Source organism: Balaenoptera physalus, assembly GCF_965194825.1.
Source record: "Balaenoptera physalus genome assembly, chromosome: 1".
Lineage (NCBI taxonomy): Eukaryota > Metazoa > Chordata > Mammalia > Artiodactyla > Balaenopteridae > Balaenoptera > Balaenoptera physalus.
Genome location: NC_138882.1, coordinates 24,661,046 through 24,686,592, shown reverse-complemented (window position 1 = coordinate 24,686,592; position 25,547 = coordinate 24,661,046). Strand labels below are relative to the sequence as shown.

Here is a 25,547-nt window from a genome sequence, read left to right as displayed (position 1 = left end):
AATGCACAGAAATCTCTTGCATTCCTATACACTAATGATGAAAAATCTGAAAGAGAAATTAAGGCAACACTCCCATTTACCATTGCAACAAAAAGAATAAAATACCTAGGAAAAAACCTACCTAGGGAGACAGAAGACCTGTATGCAGAAAGCTATAAGACACTGATGAAAGAAATTCAATTTGATACCAACAGATGGAGAGATATACCATGTTCTTGGATTGGAAGAATCAATATTGTGAAAATGACTATACTACCCAAAGCAATCTACAGATTCAATGCAATCCCTATCAAATTACCAATGGCATTTTTTACAGAACTACAACAAAAAAATCTTAAAATTTGTATGGAGACACAAAAGACCCCGAATAGCCAAAGCAGTCTTGAGGGGGAAAAAACGGAGCTGGAGGAATCAGACTCCCTGACTTCAGACTATACTACAAAGCTACAGTAATCAAGACAATATGGTACTGGCACAAAAACAGAAACATAGATCAATAGAACAAGATAGAAAGCCCAGAGATAAACCCACGCACCTATGGTCAACTAATCTATGACAAAGAAGGCAAGGATATACAATGGAGAAAAGACAGTCTCTTCAATAAGTGATGCTGGGAAAAGTGGACCGCTACATGTAAAAGAATGAAATTAGAAAAAAAAGAAAAAGAAGAAATTAGAACACTCCCTAACACCATACACAAAAATAAACTCAAAATGGATTAGAGACCTAAATGTAAGACCAGACACTATAAAACTCTTAGAGGAAAACATAGGAAGAACACTCTTTGACGTAAATCACAGCAAGATCTTTTTTGATCCACCTCCTAGAGTAATGGAAATAAAAACAAAAATAAACAAATGGGACCTAATGAAACTTAAAAGCTTTTGCACAGCAAAGGAAACCATAAACAAGATGAAAAGACAGCCCTCAGAATGGGAGAAAATATTTGCAAATGAATCAGTGGACAAAGGATTAATCTCCAAAATATATAAACAGCTCATGCAGCTCAATATTAAAAAAAAAACAAACAACCCAATCCAAAAATGGGCAGAAGACCTAAATAGACATTTTTCCAAAGAAGACATGCAGATGGCCAAGAAGCCCATGAAAAGCTGCTCAACATCACTAATTATTAGAGAAATGCAAATCAAAACTACAGTGAGGTATCACCTCACACCAGTTAGAATGGGCATCATCAGAAAATCTACAACAACAAATGCTGGAGAGGGTGTGGAGAAAAGGGAACCCTCTTGCACTGTTGGTGGGAATGTAAATTGATACAGCCACTATGGAGAACAGTATGGAGGTTCCTAAAAATACAATTACCATATGATCCAGCAATCCCAGTACTGGGCATATACCCAGAGAAAACCATAATTCAAAAAGACACATGCACCCCAATGTTCATTGCAGCACTATTTACAATAGCCAGGTCATGGAAGCAACCTAAATGCCCATCAACAGACAAATGGATAAAGAAGATGTGGTACATATTTACAATGGAATATTACTCAGCCATAAAAAGGAACGAAATTGGGTCATTTGTTGAGACGTGGATGTATGTAGAGACTGTCATACAGAGTGAAGTAAGTCAGAAAGAGAAAAACAAATATCGTGTATTAATGCATATATGTGGAACCTAGAGAAATGGTACAGATGAACCGGTTTGCAGGCAGAAATAGAGACACAGATGTAGAGAACAAACGTATGGACACCAAGGGGGGAAAGCAGCAGGGGGTGGCGGTGGTGGTGTGATGAACTGGGAGATTGAGATTGACATGTACACACTGACGTGTATAAAATTGATGACTAATAAGAACAGTATAAAAAAAATAAAAAAATTTAAAAATTTTTTTAAAAAAATAAATTCTTAGAAAGTACAATGGCAGGGTCAAAATGTATGAGTATTTTAAAGATTTAATTATACTTCTGATTTAACATGGTAGGCTGAACATGTGTTTTCTTCCTATCCCTTACAATTCCATGCAAAATTAGAAATACAAAAAAAAAGTAAATAGAGTACATCGAAACAGACTGCTTAACAATGTCTGAAAGATTTTTAAAATTTTTCTTACGTGTTGTTGGATGAAATAAAAACCTTGGCTAAAAGAGTCTGCATGTTGGAACCCTGAAGAGACTCCAGGCCAAGAGTTGCAAATATGATAGAGGAATGCAAAAGTGAGGTGCAGTACTTTAAAAGGAATTCATTCCATTTCTGTTTCCACATTCCCCTCTTCATCCCAGTGACAGAATGTAAATGTGGTATTTACCCAAGTTAAAGGGAGAGAAAGTAACAGACACTTCTCTAAAGAATTTGAACATACTGCTTGGGAAAAGTTAATGCTGCTTCTGCTTTTGATAATGGCAGACTAGATAATTTGGATTAGTCTTCCTAATCCAGATAGTTGAGAATAGCTGTTTCCTCTGTAATAAAATATAAAAATAAGCTGTTTGAAGAAACTGGAGCATTAATAAGGTATTAAAGCATTATAGGGATAGGATCTAGGAAAAGAAGTAAACTCAGAAGGGGGAAGCTGGCATTTAGGATTGCTTTTTCCTTAGGGACTTCTGCAAGTTGCAGAAAAGGTGGCGGAGAAACTGAGTGGTGTTCTCAAAAGTCTTACAAGGGTGGGGAGGACAAAATTAGAGTCCAGAGAACTAGCAGAGGTTGAGGGAAGCTGGTGAACCTTCCATGTTCTGGGTTGGAACCCCAAAAGGCTACACTGGCCCAGCTTCAAATAATCTTACCTCTGAAATTGAATTAAGATGATTATGGAGCACTAGGACCCCAAGCAGCCCACTAGAAGTAAATATAAATCCTCCTAGAGGAATATAATATCATACTAGACCTGAAATTATTTCTACAGTTTTTAACATACAGTGTCTAATACTCAATTTTAAATCCCAGACACAATAGGAGACAAGATAACCCTAACAAAAATCAAAAGAAAATATGAACAGTGGGCAAATTACAGAGAATGGTATTCTTAGACATAGATTTTAAATGCTTGTTTTGTTTAAAGAGATGAGACAAAATGGAGAATTTTAGAAGAGAACTGGAAACAACAACAACAAAAAGGAACAAATGAAACTCTAGATATAAACTACAATAATCAAAATTAAGAACTCAGTTGGTAGATATAACCACAGCAGATTAGGAACAGCTGAAGAGAGAACTAGTAATTGAAAACAAATCAGAAGAAAATATTCAGACTTAAGCAAGGAGAGAAAGATGGATAGAAAATTCAGAAGAGAGGATAGGGTAAATAAGGGATATAGTGGGGAGTCTAATATGTCTAATAGAGTAACAGAAGGAGGAGAGAAAGAGAATGGGACAGAAGGAATATTTTAAGAGCTGAGAACATTCCAAAACTGTTGAAAGACAACAGGCCACAAATTCAAGAACCCCCATGAATCCTAATGGGATAAATAAAAAGGTAATGACTCCTAGACACATCATAGTAAAACTGCTGAAAACTGAACACAAAGTGAAAAGTATTTAAAGTACCCAGAGTAGAATGGAAGACGGGAAGTACCTTCAAAAGAGTAACAATTTGTTTGACAGGTGACTTCTCCATAGAAACCACAGAGGATGGAAGAGAATGGAATGACATCTTTATAGGGCGGAAACAAAACTTCTGCCTAGTTCTATATCCAGTGAAAATTCCTTTAAGGGTAAAGTTAATATAAGGACATTTGCAGACAAATTATAGAATTTGTTACCAGAATACCTACACTTAAGAAAATAATAAAGGTTTTCTTCAAGCAGGAAAGAAAAACTTGTTTTTTTAAGATACTTGAACTTTCAAAAAGGAATGAAAAACAACAAAAAGGATAAATATGTAGATTAGTCTAAGTGACACCATATAAAATGATAAAATAGTATCTTGTGGCGTTTAAAATATAAAGGTTTAAAAGTACAACAGTTGTCTTTTGGTCAGAGTAAAGGGTGTGTATACACATAGACTTTGATTAATCAAGGATGTACATTTTAATCTCTAAGGTACCTGTTAAAATAATAGTAAAAGATGAATAACTACCAAACTAATCAGGGGGAGATGGGTGAAGGAATGGAACAATAAAATGTTCATTCAGTCTAAGAGAAGGCAAGGAAAGAAAGAAAAGAATGACACCTAACAGGTGGGACATATAGAAGGAAAATAGTAAGATGGTAGATTTAAGTCTAAATATATTGATAAATAGTATTGAGTATAAGTAGACTAAATTTCCTGAATAAAAGGCAAAGATTGCCAGACTAGAGGAAAAATAAAATCCAACTCCTACCATGTGATCCAGCAATTCCACTACTGGTTATATATTCGAAGAAAACAAAAACAATAATGCAAAAAGATAAATGCATTCCAATGTTCATAGCAGCATTGTTTGCAACAGCCAAGATACAGAAGCAACCTAAGTGTCCATCAGCAGATGAATGGATAAAGAAGATGTAGTCAGTATATATGTGTGTATGCATATACATGCACGCGTGCACACACACGCACAATGGAATATTACTTGGCCTTAAAAAAGGATGACATGCTGCCATTTGCAACAACGTGGATCAACCTAGAGGGTATTATGCTTAGTGAAATAAGTCAGTCAGAGAGAGACAAATACTCTATGTTATTACTTATATGTGGAAGCTAGAAAATAAAACAAATGTATATAACAAAACAGAAACAGATGCACAGATATAGAGAACAAACTAGCGGTTACCAGTGGGGAAAGGGAAAGGGGGATGGGCAAGATAGAGGTAGGGGATTAAGAGGTACAGACTACTATGTATAAAATAAATAGGCAACATGGTTATATTGTACAACACAGAGAAATTTAGCCATTATTTTGTAATAACTTTAAATGGCATATAATCTATAAAAATATTGAATCACTATGTTGTACACCTGAAACTAATATAATAATATTGTAAATCAACTGTACTTCAATTTAAAAAAAACACCCAGCTCTATGATTCTTGCAAGAGACACATTTAATATAAAAGGATCCAGAAAGAATAAAATTGTAAATGTATGAAAAGATATACAGTACAAATTTTAAAATAATAACAGAAGGGCTTATAACTATATTAATATCCAACAGTAAAATTCAGGGCAATACATATTACTGGATATAAAGAGGTGTGCTTCCTAATGATGAAAGGTTTAATTCACCATATCTTACTTGCTGTAAGGAGGTGTGGTTCTTAATGATGAAAGGTATAATTTCAGAATAATAACTTGAAATTGACATGTACCTAATAACTTAGCCTCCAGATGTATAAAGCAAAAATTGGCAAAACTCAAAGGAAAAAGACAAATTCACTGTTACAGCAACACAATTTCCATAGCCCTCTTAGTAACTAATAAAATATAAAGGTTTAAAAAAAAAATCAGTAAGAACATAGACTTGAGGGACTTCCCTGGTGGCGCAGTGGTTAAGAATCCTCCTGCCAATGCAGGGACACGGGTTCGAGCTCTGGTCTGGGAAGATGCCACATGCTGCGGAGCAACTAAGCCCATGTGCCGCAACTACTGAGCCTGTGCTCTAGAGCCCGTGAGCCACAACTACTGAGCCCATGTGCCACAAGTACCGAAGCCCGCATGCCTAGAGCCTGTGCTCTGCAACAGTAGAAGCCACCGCAGTGAGAAGCCCGTGCACCACAACGAAGAGTAGCCACCATTCGCCACAACTAGAGAAAGCCTGTGCACAGCAACGAAGACCCAACGCAGCCAAAAATAAATAAATTAATTTTTTTAAAAAAAATGGAAGGAAGAAAGAAGGGACATCACAATACCACCTACAGACGTGAAAAAGATCTTGAGAGGATACTGTGTTATTGAATTTTGTGTGATTGAATTTTGTCCCCTCCAAATTCAGAAGTTGGTGCCTTAAGCCCAATATGACTGTATTTAGAGATAGGGCCTTTAAGGAGGTAATTTGGGTTAAATGAAGCCATAGGTTGGGGCTCAAATTAATAGGACTGGTGTCCTTATAAGAAGAGGGGAAGAGACACCAGAGATTTCTCTTGTGTGCACAGAAGGAAGGCCATCTGAGGACACAAGGAGAAAATAGCCATCTACAAGCCAGGAAGAAAGTTCTCATCAGAAACCATCCCTGCCAGCACCTTGATCTTGAACTTACAGCCTTCAGAACACAAAAAAATTTATTTCTGTTACTTAAGCCACCCAGTCCATGGTGTTCTATTATAGCAGCCTGAGCAGACTAATACATATTATAAACAGCTACCTGTAAATATGTTTGAAAATTGAGATGGAGACAAATTCCTAGAAAAATACAACTTGCTGACATTGATATAATAAGAAATAGAAAGTCTGAATAAGCCTATCACTACCTTATAAATGAATCTGTAATTTAAAACTTGACCACAAAGAACCTACAACCCCAGATGCATTCTTCCATACCAGTGAATTCAACCAAGTGTTTACCATCACCGTCAACTTTCAGAAACTTTTTCTAGAGAATAGGAAAAAAACAAGGAGCATTTTCCAATTCATTTTGTGATGCTTGAATAATTTGATATCAAAACCTAACAAAGATATGACAAAAGAGAATAACTACTAGCCAATCTCATTCATGAATGTAGGTGACAGAATCCTAAACAAAATATTAACAAATGGGAATTTGTTAGTATGTTTAAAAAGGTACATCATCAAAAAAAAAAAAAAAAAAAGGTACATCATCACAGCCAATAGATTTATTCCAGGAATGCAAGGAGAGTTTAACAATTAGAAATAAATAACTGAAGTCTAGAGCCACCGAAGATGATGATGGCCTCCACAGACAAATTATGAAAACAGAATATAAAGCCTGGAAGCTAGAATGACCTAGATATCCAGAAACTCCTCCATTAGTTAGATTTACAAGAAAATTTAATATGGATAGAATATTTCCAGTGGGATGGTGGATTCACAGAACATACCAGTGTTAAGCAAAATGTCATAATTCATATAGCATTAAAACATTACTTCAAGAACTAGGAAGTCTAATGATGTCCAAAGAAAATATGAAACTTCCACAGGCATCTATAGAACAAACAGACAACAATTGATTTTAGAGGATCCCCAGCTTACTATCTTCGTTATTACAGTGCAAAACACTCATTTAATAAAACTGTTCCAACTGGTAAACATGATATGGTCATTCATTGCTAATAAAATATTTAAAACATGTACACATTATGTTTTCAGACAACAGGAGGAAAATGTACCACTCTATTTTTTTTCTCGTATCAAGGCACTGTCATTTAAACATAAACCTGGAATTCAGGTTTACAGGATAAGATCAAGGGAAGACATATCAGAATGCTTTAGAATAAAACTGTTTCCAAAAGAAGGAAAAGCGTAAATCACATGCTTACTTGGCAAAAGAGTTGAAATTTAAATTGTTTAAGGTAGCAGGTAAAATGAATGCTGTTGCTAATTGTGTTGATTTTTGAAGAGTTGCTAACTGCTAGTAGTATCAGAAGTATGTTCAGGATTGTTTGATACCTGTATTCATTAAAAACAAATGGTGGAGAAGGATGGATTTCTATTCACAGTAGCTCCTTTGTATAACATGCAATAAACATGATAATTATTTTGTTCATAAGTTTTGTTTAACAAACCATACCCTAAGTTTAAGTGGAATCATCAAAAAGGAAATAAGTGTATGGTATGTGATTTGAGATTAGTTTTAAAAAGTAAATAAAATGTGGAAAGTACCTTCAGAGACTATGCCATTGCTATTATGTTGATGTAATATATGTACAGCCTTGTAGAGGTAGTAAAAATCAAGTTATATCCTTTAATCTTAACATACCTATTATTTATTCTGTTTTGTATATTACTTGTGAGTTGGAATTTTGCAGAGTATTTCAGGGACAAATACAGATTATTCAATTAGTTTAATTCCTTCTTTGCAGAAGGAAGACTCCCAGGTATTGTAAGGAGATTTTATTTTTAATATATCCAGAACTATTATTTTAAAAACCCTTCAGAAGTGTAGCAATTCTTTCAGATTTATGGATTACAGATTTTCTTGGTATACATTTTTCCCTAATTTTCTGTGACACATCAGGTTAGTGACATTGAACTAATTTAACATTTACATTAATCCCAAGTGATTTTAGCACTGACTAGGAGTAATTTTATCTACCCTATCCCTACCCAGCCTCTGCCCTAACAAATATTTAATTTTATTTAATTAATTTAACTTAATTTTGAAGCTGATAGCTAATTTCTATTCTATTTTTACCAAAATGACCTGAGTAGTTCACTATTTTTCATCTCAAAGAACTGGACATACTACTTTGTCCAGTATATTTTCTGATGGAATTTATTTAAAAAATGGAACATTGGTCTGGTAAAGTCTCCTTTAATTTTGGAAAACTTAATTGTTTATCTAATACTTTACTCAGCAAAAGCAAACTACAGCCAGAGTTGTCAAAATATGAAATTAGATGTTCAAACTTTCAATTTATAAAGCAAAGGGAGGAAAATTATTTTAAAATACTTTAGTCACTTTTATGAAACAAGGACAAATTTCTCAGCCATACACCTGAGAAGTTTTTATCAAGTTCATTCAGAGTTAAAGCTTTGAACTACCTTTTCTTGTCCAGATTATGTAGTATGTTAAAGTCAGTGAAAGTTTGTCTAAGCTTATTGACTTCAATATGCCTTTTCTATTTTTGATTATTAAAATATTTTTAAAATACACATACAAAGCATCCACATAGAAATTAATAGTGCAAGTGGAATTTATTAAAATAGATTTGAATTGCCTCAACACTATTAGATACTGAACTAGCAGTCTCAGTCAGTCTCTAATAATTGCTTTTCCACTTTGGAAATTTGACTTGTCATACATGGACATTAATAATAATTCAAGAGTGGAAAAGGGGATTTATCCCTGAGAGTTCTGTCTTAACCATTTTTAAAACCATGTATTAGTGGCTTTGGAAAACTCTGAATACTATGTTCTCTGTACTCCTTCCCTCTCTCCATCCACCACTATGAAAGTTGGTCTTTTCTTGCCCTGAATATGTTGTCAGAATTGTCATATCATGTTTGTTAGTCCTCTTTTATTTTTGAGATTATGAATCTCTGAAGAAATCTCCTTACTAGCTAACCAGTCCTGAAAGTAGAATACATCCAAGAAAAAAAAAAAAAGTCCATTTTGTGTGCCACACTCAACCTGTATGTGACAACCTAAAGCAGCGGTCCCCAACCTTTTTGGCACCAGGGACTGGTTTTGTGGAAGACAGTTTTTCCCTGGACCAGGGGTGGGGGGTGGGGGGTGGTCTCAGGATGATTCAAGCGCAGTACATTTATTGTGCGCTTTTTCTATTATTATTACATTGTAATAGATAATGAAATAATTATACAGCTCACCATAATGCAGAATCAGTGGGAGCCCTGAGCTCGATTTCACTTGCCACTCACTGATAGGGTTTTGATATGAGTCTGCAAGCAACTGATTTATTATTATGGTCTCTGTGCAGTCAGACCTCTCTGCTAATGATAATCTGTATTTGCAGCCGCTCCCCAGCGCTAGCATCACTGCTTCAGCTCCACCTCAGATCATCAGGCATTAGATTCTCATAAGGAGCGGGCAACCTAGATCCCTCGCATGCACAGTTCACAGCAGGGTTCGTGCTCCTATGAGAATCTAACACTGTCACTGATCTGACAGGAGGCAGAGCTCGGGCAGTAACGCGAGCAATAGGGAGCGGCTGTAAATACAGATGAAGCTTGGCTCGCTTGCCCGCCACTCACCTCCTGCTGTGTGGCCTGGTTCCTAACAGGCCACGGACCAATACCGGTCCATGGCCTGGGGGTTGGAGACCCCTGACCTAAAGCACGTTAGTTGATTATATAGGAGGGATTGATAGGAAACCATGCTTAATTATAGTAACTTATTTAAAAGGGCAGGTTTTTAAAGTAACAGCCTTATTGAGGTATTATTCACATACCATACAATTCACCCATTTACAGTAAGTGGACAGTTCCGTGGTGTTTAGTTTACAGTTCAGTTCACAGGCTGTGCAGGCATCATCATAATTTAAAAACATTTTCATTATCCCAAAAAGAAACCCTGTATTTTTTCCTCACTTCACCTCTAACCACCCCCCACCCCAAACCTAGGCAATCACTAATCTAATTTCTGTCCCCCTATTCTGGACATTTAATGTAAATGTGATCATTTGTGACTGTATTCTTTCACATAGCATAATGTTTTGAAGGCTCATCCATGTTGTAACATGTATCAGTACTTTTTTTTTTTTTAATTTTTTTTTTTATTGGCTGTGCAGCTTGTGGGTGGGATCTTAGTTCTCTGACCAGGGATCAAACCTGGCTCCTGACAGTGGAAGCATGGAGTCCTAACCACTGGACGACCAGAGAATTCCCAGTACTTCTTTTTATTGCCAAATAATATTCCATTGTATGGATATACCACATTTTATTTATTTATTCATCATTGAGGGACATTTGGATTGCTTCCACACTGGCTATTATGAATAAGGTGACTATGAACATTCAGGTACAGGGTTTTTGTTTGTTTGTTTGTTTGTTTGGCTGTGTTGGGTCTTTGTTGCTGCTCACAGGCTTTCTCTAGTTGCGGCGAGCGGGGGCTACTCTTCGTTGTGGTGTGCAGGCTTCTCGTTGTGGTGGCTTCTCGTTGCGGAGCACGGGCTCTAGGCACGCAAGCTTCAGTAGTTATGGCTCGTGGGCTCTAGAGCACAGGCTCAGAAGTTGTGGTGCATGGACTTAGTTGCTCTGAGGCATGTGGGATCTTCCCAGACCAGGGCTCACACCCATGTCCCCTGCATTGGCAGGCAGATTCTTAACCACTGCACCACCAGGGAAGTCCCAATATCATACTTATTAGTGAGTGTTAAAAACTTTCTCTTTAAGATTGGGAATGAGATAAGGAGGCCTACTATCGCAGTTTTTATCCAGTAGTACACAGGAGGGCCTAACCAGTGTAACAAAGCAAGAAAATGAAGTAAGATCTATAGATTGGAAAGGAAGAAATAAAACCATTTTATCCACAGATGATGTGATTGTGTACCTAGAAAATGTAAAAGAATCTGCAGATAAATTATTAGAATTAATAAATGAGTTTAGCAAAGTTGCTAGATTCAAGGTCAGTTTTTTTATTTAAGCAGTTGTGTTTCTATATATCAGCAATAAGCAGTTATAAAATGAAATTTCAAAAATACCATTTAAAACTACATACCTTGATATAAATATAACATAAGATATATTAAACTTCTATATAGAAAACTATTAAATGTTGAGAGAAATTAAAGAAGACCTAAATAAAAAGAGAGATATTCATATTTATGATTTCAGACACTATCTTTTGTAAAGGGGTCAATTTCCACCAAATTTATTCATAGATTGAATGTAATCTCAATCAAAATCCCACCTGGGTGGGTGGGGGTGTGTGTGTGTGTATGTGTATGTATAAGTGCGTTCAAATTGACAAGCTGATTCTAAAATTTATGTGGAACTGCAATAAGGTAGGATGACTTACTCTTGGATATCAAGACTTATTACAAAACTAGAGTTATTGAAGACTGTGTGCTACTGGCACAACATGGACAAAAAGACCATGGAACAGAATAGAGAGCCCAGTAATAGACTTGCACGTGTACGGACACTTGATCTATGACAAAGGTGGTTCTGCAGAACAGTGAGGAAAGAAAGGCCTTTGAAATAATGGTGCTGGATCAGTTGGATATCAGTGTGAGGAGGGGGGTAAATCTCATAACATAGCCAGACGACTGGCATTTTAGATCTAAATGTGAAAGGCAAAACTATGAAGCTTCTAGAGATAATATAGGAGAATATTTTTAAGACATTGGGATAAGAATTTTTTTAATGAAATAAATAGAATATAGAAAGCAATAACCATAAAAGAAAAGATTGATAAATTGAACTACATTAAAATTAAGAACCTTTGTTCATCAAAAGATACAACTACAAGAAAAGAAAAGGCAAGCCACAAAATGGAAGAAAATATTTACAGCACATATAATTGATAAAAAGCTTGTATCCAGAATATATAAAGATCTCTAAGTCAATAAGAAAAATATATGCAGCCCAATAGAAGACAGGAAAGAAAATTGAACATATATTTTTAAAAATAGGATATTCAAATTAGCAAAAAATTTTTTGAAAAGTAGTAACCTCAGTAGTAATCAGAGAAATGCAGATTAATAATACCACAGTGAGATACCACTCACACCCTCTAAAGTGGCTAATATTCAAAGACTACAGTATTAAAGATTGGTGAAGATATGAAGCAGCCAGAACTTTCTTATTCCATCACCTTGGGAAACTATTTAGATCTATCTACTAAACTTAAACAAAGTACAAAATGTCATAGCTGCACTATTCACATTGGCCAAAACCTAGAAGCAGGCCAAATGGCCAACAACAAATAGAACAGTAGAATGGGTGAATATATCATATTTCTACAAAGGTATAATATACAGCAATGAATGAACTAACTACAGATATACACAACAGTGTGGATGAATCACAAACTTAATGTTAACCCAAAGAAGCCAGTAACAAAAGACTGCATATATTGTATGATTGTATTTTATATAAAGTTCAAAAACTGAACTATAATGTTTGATGTCAGGATAATGGTTACTTTGGAGAGAGATGAAAGAGAATTGATTGTAAGGTGACACATGGAGGGCTTCTGGGGTGCTAGCAATGTTCTGTTGTTTGATCTGGGTGGCTTTTTCCCATTATCATTTTGTTGAGGTATCATTGATGTACAATAAACTATACCTGTTTAAAATGTACAATTTGATGAGGTATATTTGTGTGTGTATACATAGAAATATGCGTCCATGAAACCATCACCACAAGCTAGATAACAAATATTTCTATCTTCTCCTTTCCCCCCCAAATTTCCCCAAGCCCTTTGTAATCCATCCCTCCCTCTACTTCAGGCTCCAGCAACTACTGATCTAATTTCTATCATTATAAATTCATTTGTGTTTTCTAGAATTTTATATAAATGGAATCATACAGTATGTACTCTTTTTTTGCCTGGCTCTTTTCAGTCAGTATAATGAGTTTTGATTCACCCTCTTGGTTGCACGTTTCAAAGTTCGCACAATATTGTTCCTTTTTATTGCTAAGTAGTATCTCATTGTATGGCTGTACCACAATTTGTTTATCCATTCACCTGTCAATGGACATTTGGATTGTTTACTGTTTTTAGCTATTGCAAATGAACATTCATGTGCATATGCACAAAGGTGTGCATACAAGAATGTTTATTGCAGCATTGTTTGTAATAGAAAAAAAAAAAGATGGAAACAATATGTCCATCTAAACAGGAGTGGTCAAATAAATCATGCGACAGCCATTCTTCTGGAGCACTATGTAGTTCTTTTTTTTTAATAAATTTATTTATTTATTTTTTGGCTGCATTGGGTCTTTGTTGCTGTGCACGGGCTTTCTCTAGTTGCAGCGAACAGAGGCTACTCTTTGTTGCTGTGTGCAGACTTCTCATTGCAGTGGCTTCTCTTTGTTGTGGAGCACAGGCTCTAGGCGGGTGGGCTGCAGTAGTTGTGGCATGCGGGTTCAGTAGTTGTGGCTCACGGGCTCTAGAGCACAGGCTCAGTAGTTGTGGCACACGGGCTTAGTTGCTCCATGGCATGTGGGATCTTCCCGGACTAGGGCTCGAACCCGTGTCCCGTGCATTGGCAGGCGGATTCTTAACCACTGCACCACCAGGGAAGTCCCACACTATGTAGTTCTTAAAAGCAACAAGCTAGATCTGTCTATATCAACATGGAAAGCTCTCTAAGACACATTAATTGGACAAATTGTGGAATAATATTTATAGTAGGATCTCATTTTTATAAAAAGCTATACATATATGTGTATAAACTGCCTTGAGAAAGTGACTGGAAAGCTGCAGACCAAACTATTAATAATACTGTACTGCACATTTGAAAGTTGCTAAGAGAGTAAATCTTAAAAGTTCTCATCACAAGAAAAAAATTCTGTAACTGTATATGGTGACGGATGCTAACTGACTTATTGTAGTGATCATTTTGCAATATATACAAATATAGAATCATTATGTTGTACACATGAAACTAATAGAATGTTGTATGTCAATTATACCTCAGTTTAAAAAATAATTACAAAATAAAAAATAATTAATTTGTAAAATGACTTACCCCTTCCCTAATCTCCTTGTGACATTCTTTCCCTTCCTTCTCTTTCACTGCATCAGACCCAGTGGCGGAGGAATTCTGACTGATGCAGTCTAGCTTCAGATCCAGTGTGCTTACCACTTATTGGCTGTGGTACATGGGCCTCAGATTCCTCCATATGTAAAATGGGAATAATTATAGTACCCTTCTCATGGGATGGTTGTAAGGATTCAGTGAGATTCTGTTAAACACTTAGAACAGTGCCTGGTGCATCATTAATAGTGCGTGCTGTTAAGCAAAGCATTTAACTTTCCTGGGCTTCAGTTTTCTCATCTGTAAAATGACAAGGCTGAACACGATGATCTCTAAGGTTTCTGTTAACTTCAACAATTATAATACTGTGATTTAGTGCTACTGTAAGTAGTTTATCCCTATCAGTCTGGGTATACTTTTCCCTTCTTAACTGTACTTGTTTCCCTGGTACATGATGATCTGCTTTCTCAGAAATCCTCTGAAAAAAGAAGTGTGGTTAAACTTGGCTTGACTGAAGACGTCTCATTGCAGCATTTGTAGCTGGAGCAGAATAGGTAGTGTAGTTTATTGGAGGTGTTATGAAGAGAGGAAAGGAAATGGAATCAAAGTCCATTTACACTTACTGGTAGGAAGCAAATATGAAATGATAGCAGTGATGATAACAGTTAATATTTACTGAACATTTTCTATGTGGAAGGCAATATACTGGCATATATTATTTCATTTAATCTTTACCATAATCTCGTTAGGTAGATGTTCTTTTATCCCCATTTTGCAGATGAGGAAACAGAGGCACAGAGAAATTAAGGAACTTGCTTAAGGTCACGCAGCTAGTACATAATGGAGTTGGGATTTGAACATATAATCTGATTCTAGCACCCATGCTCTTATCCATTGTGCTATATTGAATTGATTCCAGATGGAGAATCAATTGAGTTTTAGTAACTAGAACACTTCAAATGAATATATATAATTTTTTACCAACTTTTTATTTTTAAAAATGATAGTTATAAAAAAGTTGAAAGATTTATATAAGAAACATATATATAGATTCAACAATTTTGCTTCATTTGCTTCATTTAATCTCTCTCACGCACACACTCTCTCTCTCTCTCTCTCTCTCTCTCTCTCTATATATATATATATATATATATATATATACACACACACACACACACACACACACACATAAACACACACAATCTCTGTTTTTTAAAAAGTAAATGACAGGGACTTCCCTGGTGGTGCAGTGGTTAAGAATCCGCCTGCCAATGCAGGGGACACGGGTTTGATCCCTGGTCCGGGCAGATCTCACATGCCGCGGAGCAACTAAGCCCATGTGCCACAACTACTGAGCCTGTGCTCTAGAGCCTGTGAGCCACAACTACTGAGCCCGCGTGCCACAATTACTGAAGCCTGCGTGCCTAGAGCCCATGCTCCGCAACAAGAGAAGCCACTGCAATGAGAAGCCCACGCACCACAACGAAGAGTAACCCCTGCTCGCTGCAACTAGAGAAAGCCCGCGCGCAGCTATGAAGACCCAACGCAGCCAAAAATAAATAAATAAATATTTAAAAAAAAAAAAAAGTAAATGACAGACATCATGACACTCCTAAGAACAATCTCCTAAACAGCAATAATACCATTATCACATTTAAGAAGAATAACTTTGAGTACAGACTGTTTTAATAACCTTTAGTCTATTTTGAATAAGTCCAATGTCCTGTTAGAAATTGAAATCACATTGTTAAAAAAAAAATTTATCAAAATCTGACTTTTTCTTTTTCTTCTCAGAAATCATATTCCATGCCCATTGGCATTGAATTTCAGCGGAGATATGCAACGATTGTTCTAGAGCTTGAACAACTGAACAAGGACCTAAACAAAGTTTTGCATAAAGTTCAACAGTACTGCTATGAGGTAGGTAATTTGTATGAATTTCCCTTGAGGGGACTGTGACCTCCACTCTTATCTGAAGCTTAATACTGTTACCATCACATTTCAGAAAATCCAAATTAAGCCAACATCCTTTAGCAGAACCATATTTTATATATATTTCTATTCCTTACAGCATCAGTATTGAAGAGTGCTTTATACACAGTGAGCTATCAATTCTGTTGGTTTTTTGTTTGTTTGAATTACAAATGATTATATTATAGCTCTCCAAAAATTTAGAAACATCTAGAAAAATAATTTCTTTTAATTCCACTACCCCAAAGACTATATTTTGGTTTTACTTCCTCCTAATTTTTTTTTTTTTTACCATACATGCTTTTTCTCACAAAGTTATGATCATGCTGTGTATATAATTTTGTTTGTTCCTTTTTAAACTTTATATTTGGGAATTCCCTGGTTCAGACTCCGTGCTTTCACTGCCGAGGGCCCAGGTTCAGTCCCTGGTCAGGGAACTAAGATCCCGCAAGCCATGCGGCGTGGCCAAAACAATTTAAAAAATAAATAAAAATTTAAAAAATAAACTTTACATTAGAACTATAGATTCTTGAACTTCAGTCACATAGATTATAGGGTTATTTGTGAATTATCATTATTGTTATCATTATCATGCACATATAATTATATATATGAAGGTGGTTCAACAGGTTCACCTAAAATTTGAGTTTCTTACTAAAAGGTAAGAATTAAATGATTGTGATGAGTTTAGTGTGCTCCTGCATTTGCTTTCTTAGAGGCTGTATATTTCCAGTAAAGCCACTCTTATTTTTTTTTTTTCACGTATAGTTGATTTACAGTGTTTCAGGTGTACAGCAAAGTAATTCAGATACATATACATATATATGTTTCTGAATTTTATATATATATTATATATATAATTATATACTTTTTCAGATTCTTTTCCATTATAGGTTATTACAAGATATTGAATATAGTTCCCTGTGCTATACAGTAGGTCCTTACTGTTTATCTGTTTTATATATGGTAGTGTATATCTATTAATCCCAAATTCCTAATTTATCCTTCCCCCGCCCCTTGGGAAACCCTTTGGTAACCCTTTATATGTCCCCTTTTCTGTGTCTGTGAGTCTATTTCTGTTTTGTAAATAAGTTTATTTATATCATTTTTTAATCTTTTTTTGGTATCATTTTTTTAGATTCCATGTTTAAGTGATATCATATGATCTTTGTCTTTATCTGTCTGACTTACTTCACTTATGATTATCTCTAGGTCCATCCATGTTGCTGCAAATGGCATTATTGCATTCTTTTTTATGGCTGAGTTATATTCCATTGTATGTATGTACCACATCTTCTTGTTTTGTTCTGTTTTGTTTTTTTCTTATATTATACCACATCTTCTTTATCCATTCATCTGTTGATGGACATTTAGGTTGTTTCCATGTCTTGGCTGTTGTAAATAGTGCTGCTGTGAACATTGGGGTGCATGTATCTTTTTGAATTAGAGTTTTCATCTTTTCTGGATATATGCCCAGGAGTGGGATTGCTGGATCATAATGGTAACTCTATTTTTAGTTTACTAAGGAACCTCCATACCATTCTCCATACTGGCTGTACCAACTTATATTCCCACCAACAGTGTCTGAGGGTACCCCTTTCTCCACACCCTCTCCAGCATTTATTATTTATAGAATTTTTGATGATGGCCATTCTGACCAGTGTGAGGTGATACCTCATTGTAGTTTTGATTTGCATTTCTCTAATAATTAGAGATGTGGAGCATCTTTTCATGTTCCTGTTGGCCATCTGAATGTCGTCTTTGGGGAAATGTCTCTTTAGATCTTCTGCCCATGTTTTTATTGGGTAGTTTGTTTTTTTAATATTGAGCTATATAAGCTGTTTGTATATTTCAGAAATTAATCCCTTGTTGGTTGCATCGTTTGCAAATATTTTCTCCCATTCAGTAGGTTGTCTTTTTGTTTTATTTAGTTTCTTTTGCTGTGCAAAAGCTTTTAAGTTTAATTAGGTCCCATTTGTTTATTTTGCTTTTGTTTCCATTACTCTAGGAGCCGGATCCAAAAAAATATTGCTGCAATTTATGTCAAAGAGTGTTCTGCCTATGTTTTCCTCTAGGAGTTTTATAGTATCTGGTCTTACATTTAGGTCTTTAATCCATTTTGAGTTTATTTTTGTATATGGTGTTAGAGAATGTTCTAATTTCGTTATTTTACATGTAGCTGTCCATTTTTCCCAGCACCATTTATTGAAGAGACTGCCTTTTCTTGATTGTATATTCTTGCCTCTTTGTTGTAAATTAATTGACCATAAGTGCATGGGTTTATTTAAAGCCATCTCTATTTGTGATATGAGATTCTTAAACAGCTCATTCCTTTAGCCATCCATTATCATTCATTTGTATTTTCCGGGTAATTGTCATTTATCTACATAGCAATATGTGTTGTCCTAGCAAACAGAGTTCTCCGCATGGACTAGCAACCGTCCACAAGAGGTGCAAACCAAGCGGTCCAAGATAACATATAACAAAACATGCAGAAGTGGATTGCTCACCAGTCTTTCTGTATCTCATTATGTACGCAAGGCCATATGTGATAGGCTCATTTCCTAATGGAGTAAAATGATGTAATTTTCACAAAGCTCTTATGGAAGTACAATATTGATTTTAAAATAAGAACAAGCAAGTCTACTTCTAAATATATACCAAATATATGTGAACATGTATTTACCAAAAATATACACTAGAACATACACAGCATCACTGTTCATTATAGCCAATAATTAGAAATTACCCAAATACCCATCAATACTAGAATGAATCAGTAAACTGTCATATAATATACAATGGAATTCTCAGCAATAAGAATGAATGAACTCTGGGACTTCCCTGGCGGTCCAGTGGTTAAGACTTTGCCTTCCAGTGCAGGGGGTGCAGGTTTGATCCCTGGTCAGGGAGCTAAGATCCCACATGCCTTACAGCCAAAAAAACAAAACATAAAACAGAAGCAATACTGTAACAGATTCAATAAAGACTTCTTTAAAAAAATGGTCCACATCAAAAAAAAATCTTAGAAATTAAAAAAAAATGGATGAATGAACTCAACTACTCACAGCACCATGGATGAACTCACAAATATGTGAACATATTTGTTCATATGTAAATATTGAACAGATAAAGTCAGACACAAAAGAATATATAATGCATGATTCCATTTATGTAAAGGTCAAAAGCCAGAAAAAGCCAACATATGATACTAGAAGTCAGGATGGTGGTTACCCTTGGAGTATTATACTGGAAGGTGACAATTGGTCTCTGAGGGGCTGGTAATGTTCCATTTTAATCTCGATGCTGATTTCTCATGTTTGATCTGTGAAAATTCATTAAGCCATACACTTTAGGATTTGTATCCTTTTATATGTTTATGTATACTTCAATTTTTAAAAAACTTTTAACTTATTAGAAGACAAGGTTGTTCACTGCAGTGTTACTGATAATCGCAAAATATTAGAAAAAACCTAAATGCCCATACATAGGGAGTTGGCTAAATAACCTATGGCACATCCCATGGTGGAGCAGTGTGCTGCTCTGAGAATGATCAAGGAAGCTCTCTGGGATGATTAGGAGGCACATAGCTACCTTAACCGAGGTGATCAAAGATAACATCAGCAGTAGTGGGACAGATAAACATCACGCGCCTCCTGATCACAATGCACTGAGAAGAACTCAACATCACTTTTGTGGTGTTCCTGCCAAAGGTGTGTAACCTTAGTCTAATCAAAAGGAAACAGACAAACCCACATTGAGGGATAGTATGCAAAATAACTGGCTGGTACTGTTCAAAAATATCAAGGTCATGAAAGACCGAGGAACTGTTCCAGAGTAAAGGAGTCTAGAGAGACAGGACAACCAAATGTTTTAAGGGGGAAAACTAGCTATGTGTTGGGACAGTTGGTGAAATCTGAATACAGACTGTTAGAAAATGGCATTATAAATAGTGCTGGATTCCTGATTGTGATTACTGCACTGTGGTTATGTAAGAGAATATCCTTGGACTTAGGAAATACAAACTGGAGTATTCAGGGGTAAAGAGGCACAGTGTTTGCAACTTATTCTCAAATAGTTAAGAGAAAAAAAATTATATACAGGCAGAGAAAGATCAAATGTTTAAGTCAAACAGTAAACCATAAGCAGTTAGTGAATCTGGGTAAAAGGTTATCAAGAGTTTTTTGTTCTATTCTTTTTTAGAAGTTTTAAAGTGTCTCAAAATTAAAAGTTACCAAAAATATCAAACAAATCAGAAAAAAAATACAGTTAGAGGAGAAAAAACTTCTAAGGTAAGAGTGAGCATCATTTTTGTTATAAATGCTAGATTTATAAAAATCCTAACCTGAAAACAGGGCACAAACACACAGAAATTATCATGGCCTTAGGAATGTACATCTTATGTTTTAATCATCTGTATTCAGCTTGCTCCAGACCAAGGGCTCCAGCCTGCAGATCAGCCGACAGATATGAGACGAAGGTGTGAGGAAGAAGCACAGGAAATTGTTCGGCATGCAAATTCCTCAACAGGACAGCCCTGTGTTGAAAATGAAAATCTGACAGACTTAATCTCCAGGCTTACAGCTATTTTATTACAAATTAAGGTAAATTTCGGAGAACTTTTCAGAGAAAATATTAAGAATATTTTCTTAATTTTGACACCTTAAACAAACTATGCTAATTTGTTGCTAAAAAATTAAACTGTATATTAGAGCAGAGTGTTGGTCTGTATCTGAACTATAATTCAATTAAATTTTGAAATATTTTTTCCTTTAGTGTCTGGCAGAAGGAGGAGATCTGAATTCCTTTGAATTTAAATCACTTACAGATTCATTAAATGATATCAAGAGTACAATAGATGCTTCTAATATCAGGTAATTCATTAGATGTATTCTAATTATTTTTATATTAAATTCATAGTGATTTCCAGTATAAGCTTTAAGACTTTTGCATATTTATGAAGTATTCATATGATTTTTATCCTTTAAATAAATTGTAAACGAGCTTTTCGGTTATATCCAGTCTATTGACAGAGTAGAATTTTCAGATGGATTTTTTTATATAAAGGAATCAGAAGACATACAATATTTAGGTTTGGGTTTAGCATGGATTTCAACTTAGAAGTCTTCCCCAAAGAGAGATTCGTCCTCTCTTTCCAGTACTCCCGTGGCTTCTTTGCTTCTTTCAAATATACTTTTTCAATTACTACTGAAGTAGAATTATGGCTAATGTAAAGGGAAGATTTCTTACTTCCCTGGGGTCATTATCTTAGCTATTTCCTAACTGCAATTCAGCTCTGCTGAATTTTTTTGAAAATTGTTTTTCTTCATTTTGTGAGATAATGTAGTTAACCATGTTTCTTCTTTCTTTAGTTGCTTTCAGAATAATGTAGAAATTCATGTTGCACATATTCAGAGCGGCCTGAGCCAGATGGGAAACTTACATGCCTTTGCAGCAAATAACACCAACAGAGACTGAATAGAAGATTTAATTATTCCAACTGCATAGGACATTGTTTTTGAGAAGTTCTCTTCCTTTATATAGGCTTCCAACACCAAATAAACCTAACTGCTGGAAAACAAGGGAAATTTAAATCTCCAAATAAGGCATTTTAATATACTGTACTGCTTCTTAAACCAGCATTGCTGACCAGCATTATATTTATTTTTCTTTTATTATTCAGCTGCAGTAGCACTGCTTATGTTACATATGTTTATTAGCAAGTACTTTTAAACTGAAAATGTCTGAACATAATATAATTTCATGGAAGAATATGTTGACCATCTTTTTAACGTGCATGAATTCAACCCAACCCATGCAGACAACTACTGCAGTGGAGAACGTGAAGAAACATGGTCTTTTTGTGCATTATGCATGGCGATGTGGAAATTCCATCTAGAAAATTACAACTCCAGTTCATTTAGTTGATCACCACCTCAGTCTTCATAAGATAACATCATGAGATATGGGAAGTCCTCATTTTTAGGAAGCCACTGGAATATAGGTGGGAAATATGGACTTTACAAGTATATATGATATATACTTGCAATGTGACATGGTTCTATAGATCATTTTATAATAATAAATATTTTAATTTATCATAATTTATAAAAGAAACCTTTGTTGTTTGTCTGTTGAAAGAAAATGAAGGAGCAGGAAAGAAACATTACTGCAAGATGCTTAATTTCAGCAAATGAATTTGGCATGTCTCTTCCCATCAATTCAGGGGAAGATGTGCTATTGTTATGGGATTTATTTTAAAAAAAAAAAAAAAGACTGATAACACACTATTTTCATATTTTTTGTTTATTTGCACAGCTTTTGAACCAGATTACTGGTTAAAATCCAACAGTTACACAATTTTTAAAGTAAAAAGATTTTATAAGGAAAACAAATATAATAGCCAGTGCTAGGAAATGGAGAAAAAGGTTTGTATTTGGTTGTGGGCTTTTTTGGTTTTTGGTTTTTTAAGGAAAACCCTGCCTAAGATGTTAATCTTGTAAAAAGTGTGTATTTGGAATTTTCTCTGTTTTAATATAGAATATTATAAAGTCAAAATAAAATAAATTGTTTTCAGATTTGGAGTTTAAGATATAGCTGTAGAAGTGGCTTTGATTCTTTTAGATGTCTCATAAAATGAGACTTTTTATATGTTAATGTATAATAAAATTGAAACAAGATTATTTTCCATTTGAAATTTTTGTATAGTTTAAAAATGCTTCCATATTCTTTGTTGGTATTGTGCCACTGCAGAACTTTAGTGCAGAGTTTATATTTAGCTAAACTGTTATGTTAATTAAGAAATGTATAAATCTTTTATTCTTAATATTTGTAATTCTAAATAAATTGATCTATGAAAATTAATATGATCTACATTTTCATTTAATTAATACAAGTTGATAAGTATTCCTTCTATTTAAAAAGTTTTTAAAAATTATCATTTCCACTAAATTATATTTTTAGGAAAAATGGTACAGATTAATTACCAAGTCATTTTGAATTAAAATATCATTAGGGTTTTTTTTTCCCATCACTGAGTAATCACTGTGGAAAACACTAAGCAAGTAAGTTACTTGGCTTACTATAGACCTAGAGAAGGGTTTATTTTTTAATATATTCTGCCTAGACTTAGGTAAGCATTTTTTACATTTTTTCTTTTACATTTCTTAAGGCTAACTTGTCACACTTAAATTATACCTCGTCATTGTAAAGCAATTATACTCCAATAAAGATGTTAAAAAAATAATAAAATAAATTATACCTGGTTTTGCACATATTTAATTAAGCATTGTCCGTATCTTTCAGTGCCATCATGTGTTGATGGCAAGAACTGTGCCTAAGAATATATTTGAATTTTATTTTTGTGTAAGGAAGAAGGAATCTGTACAATTCAAAGTAGTCACTTGGGGTCAGCTGTACATTCATTTAAATGATGCTGCCACTGCTTAACACATTTTTGGAGCTCTAAAGAAAACTATCAAAGCCAGATTGAGCGAGCAAGCAAGCATATCAGGTGTTACGTAGATTTGGTTCTGAATTACTGTTAGTTCCAAAAATCAGATTCACTTGCTACCATTGAGAATCTACAAAAAAAACTTGCCAATTAAAATTTTTCCCTTGAATTCATGCACTTTTCTCCATCTACACTATCACCAGTACTCTTAGCCCAGCTGCCATCATCACTAGCCTGGAACACAGCAGTCATTTCCTAACTTATCTCCCAGTATCCATCCACTCAGCTCTCCTCAGATGCAGCCAGAGCGATATTCTTAGAACGCAGGACTGGTCATGTTATCCCCATCTGAAGTCTTACGGCTCTCGGGACAATTTCAGAACTCTCTTACAAGACCTACACAGCCAGGCATGACCTAGCCTCCCCTACAATTTCTCCATCCTGCTCCTTACTCCACAGGGCCTTTGCACACTCAGTGACCTCTGTGTTCCCTCTCCTTTTACCTTGGTAACTCCTGATCATCCTACAGATCTTACCTTCAGCATCACTTTCTCAGGGAAGCTTTCTTTGACCACAACACATCATCTCCAGGTCTTCATGTACCCCTCCTTCCAGCACTTTGTCACATTTGCAATTTTATATTTCTTCTTTTGTCTACATACTGGCCTCTTTGGTCCATGAGGGGAGGGACCGTTGCTGGTTTTGCTTACCATTTTATTTCCAGGCCCTGATAAAGTACCTTTTATAGGCACCAAATATTTGTGGAACAAATGAACAAATAAGAGTTTCAAAAGAGCTCTAAGCAACATTAGTGTCACTGGAGTAAAAGTATGGTCCTCCATGATGATTGCTTTGAAAGATGAGACAGTACTCACTTGGGTGTACAAATTCTGCTTAAGGAGTTGCCTTTAAACCTGTCACGTTATCATTAGTCCTAACTAAAAAGGCCAGGCTAACATAGCAGGCATTATATGGTGGTGAATAAATGGTGGACTGAGTTAGTCCTAGATTTGAGTCCTGGCCGTCATTTATTAGCTATGTGATTTGTCAACCACTACTTAAAATTCGTAATCTTTAAAACAATAATAGCCCCTACCTTATATGGCAGTTGTGAGGATTAAACATATAGTGCCTATAATAAATACATTTAGCAGTTAGGGTCTCCTAAGAGTTTGAGAGGGGTACAGATCACTGTTCTTAGAGGATCCCACATTAAAAATTGTGGCAATATTTAAATATTTGTAGATCTTCTAAACTCTTCACTGGGGAAAACAGAACATAACACAATGTAAATGCAATGATAAAGTTAATAAGCTAATTACCAGGTTTCCTTTAAATGTGATCCTTAGCGGACTGCAAGTTTTTTTTTTTTTTTTTAAAGTCATTTGCTTATTTTTATTTGAGAATATCCAGGAAAAGTAAGAACGGAAAGAAAATAAAGACCGAATGTTTTAAGTTTTTCATGTAAAATGTGTTGAAATTGTCTTTCTAGCTTTTTAAAATTTGTATTTAGTATTTATAATTAAAGTGATTCAAAATTCAGGAATGTTTATGCCAGTGATTTAAGTAATCATTTACGATAAAATAAAAATATCCTGACACACGAATGTTTAAGTGAAATAAAGTAGTGTAAATGGTTTTTTATAATGGTTTCTTTCCCTAACAACAACAAAAAAAACCAACAAAAATCTTCAAATTGCCTACAGATAAGAAAGAAGTGGTTTGTACCTCACTAACTTTAGGAGTGTTTCTATTACTTTTTAAAATAAAGCAATTAGTTGCTGATGTAACTGAAAAGTTAATCTGGTGCTGGGACAGTTTGACAGACAGACAGATGAGACTTGCCCCTCACCTCACGCGATATTCAAAAGTCAAGTCCAGGTGGACTGAAAGCCTAAA

The 25,547-nt window shown here is 35.1% G+C and overlaps 1 protein-coding gene across 4 annotated transcripts in view; it reads left to right on the top strand.

Moving 5' to 3' along the window:
* Positions 1-23,064, top strand: part of LIN9 (lin-9 DREAM MuvB core complex component) — a 103,301-nt gene extending 80,237 nt beyond the window's left edge. For 3 of the 4 annotated variants that reach the window (XM_082426856.1, XM_082426855.1, XM_082426857.1), the window contains exons 13-16: positions 16,019-16,144; positions 20,620-20,799; positions 20,972-21,069; positions 21,568-23,061. In XM_082426856.1, the coding sequence (XP_082282982.1) occupies positions 16,019-16,144; positions 20,620-20,799; positions 20,972-21,069; positions 21,568-21,673 (510 nt within the window). In that variant the 3' untranslated portion in view covers positions 21,674-23,061. Of the gene's footprint in view, positions 1-16,018; positions 16,145-20,619; positions 20,800-20,971; positions 21,070-21,567 lie in introns of all 4 variants that reach the window. The other variant, XM_082426854.1, reaches the window with a different exon arrangement.
* The last annotated feature ends 2,483 nt before the right edge of the window (positions 23,065-25,547 follow it).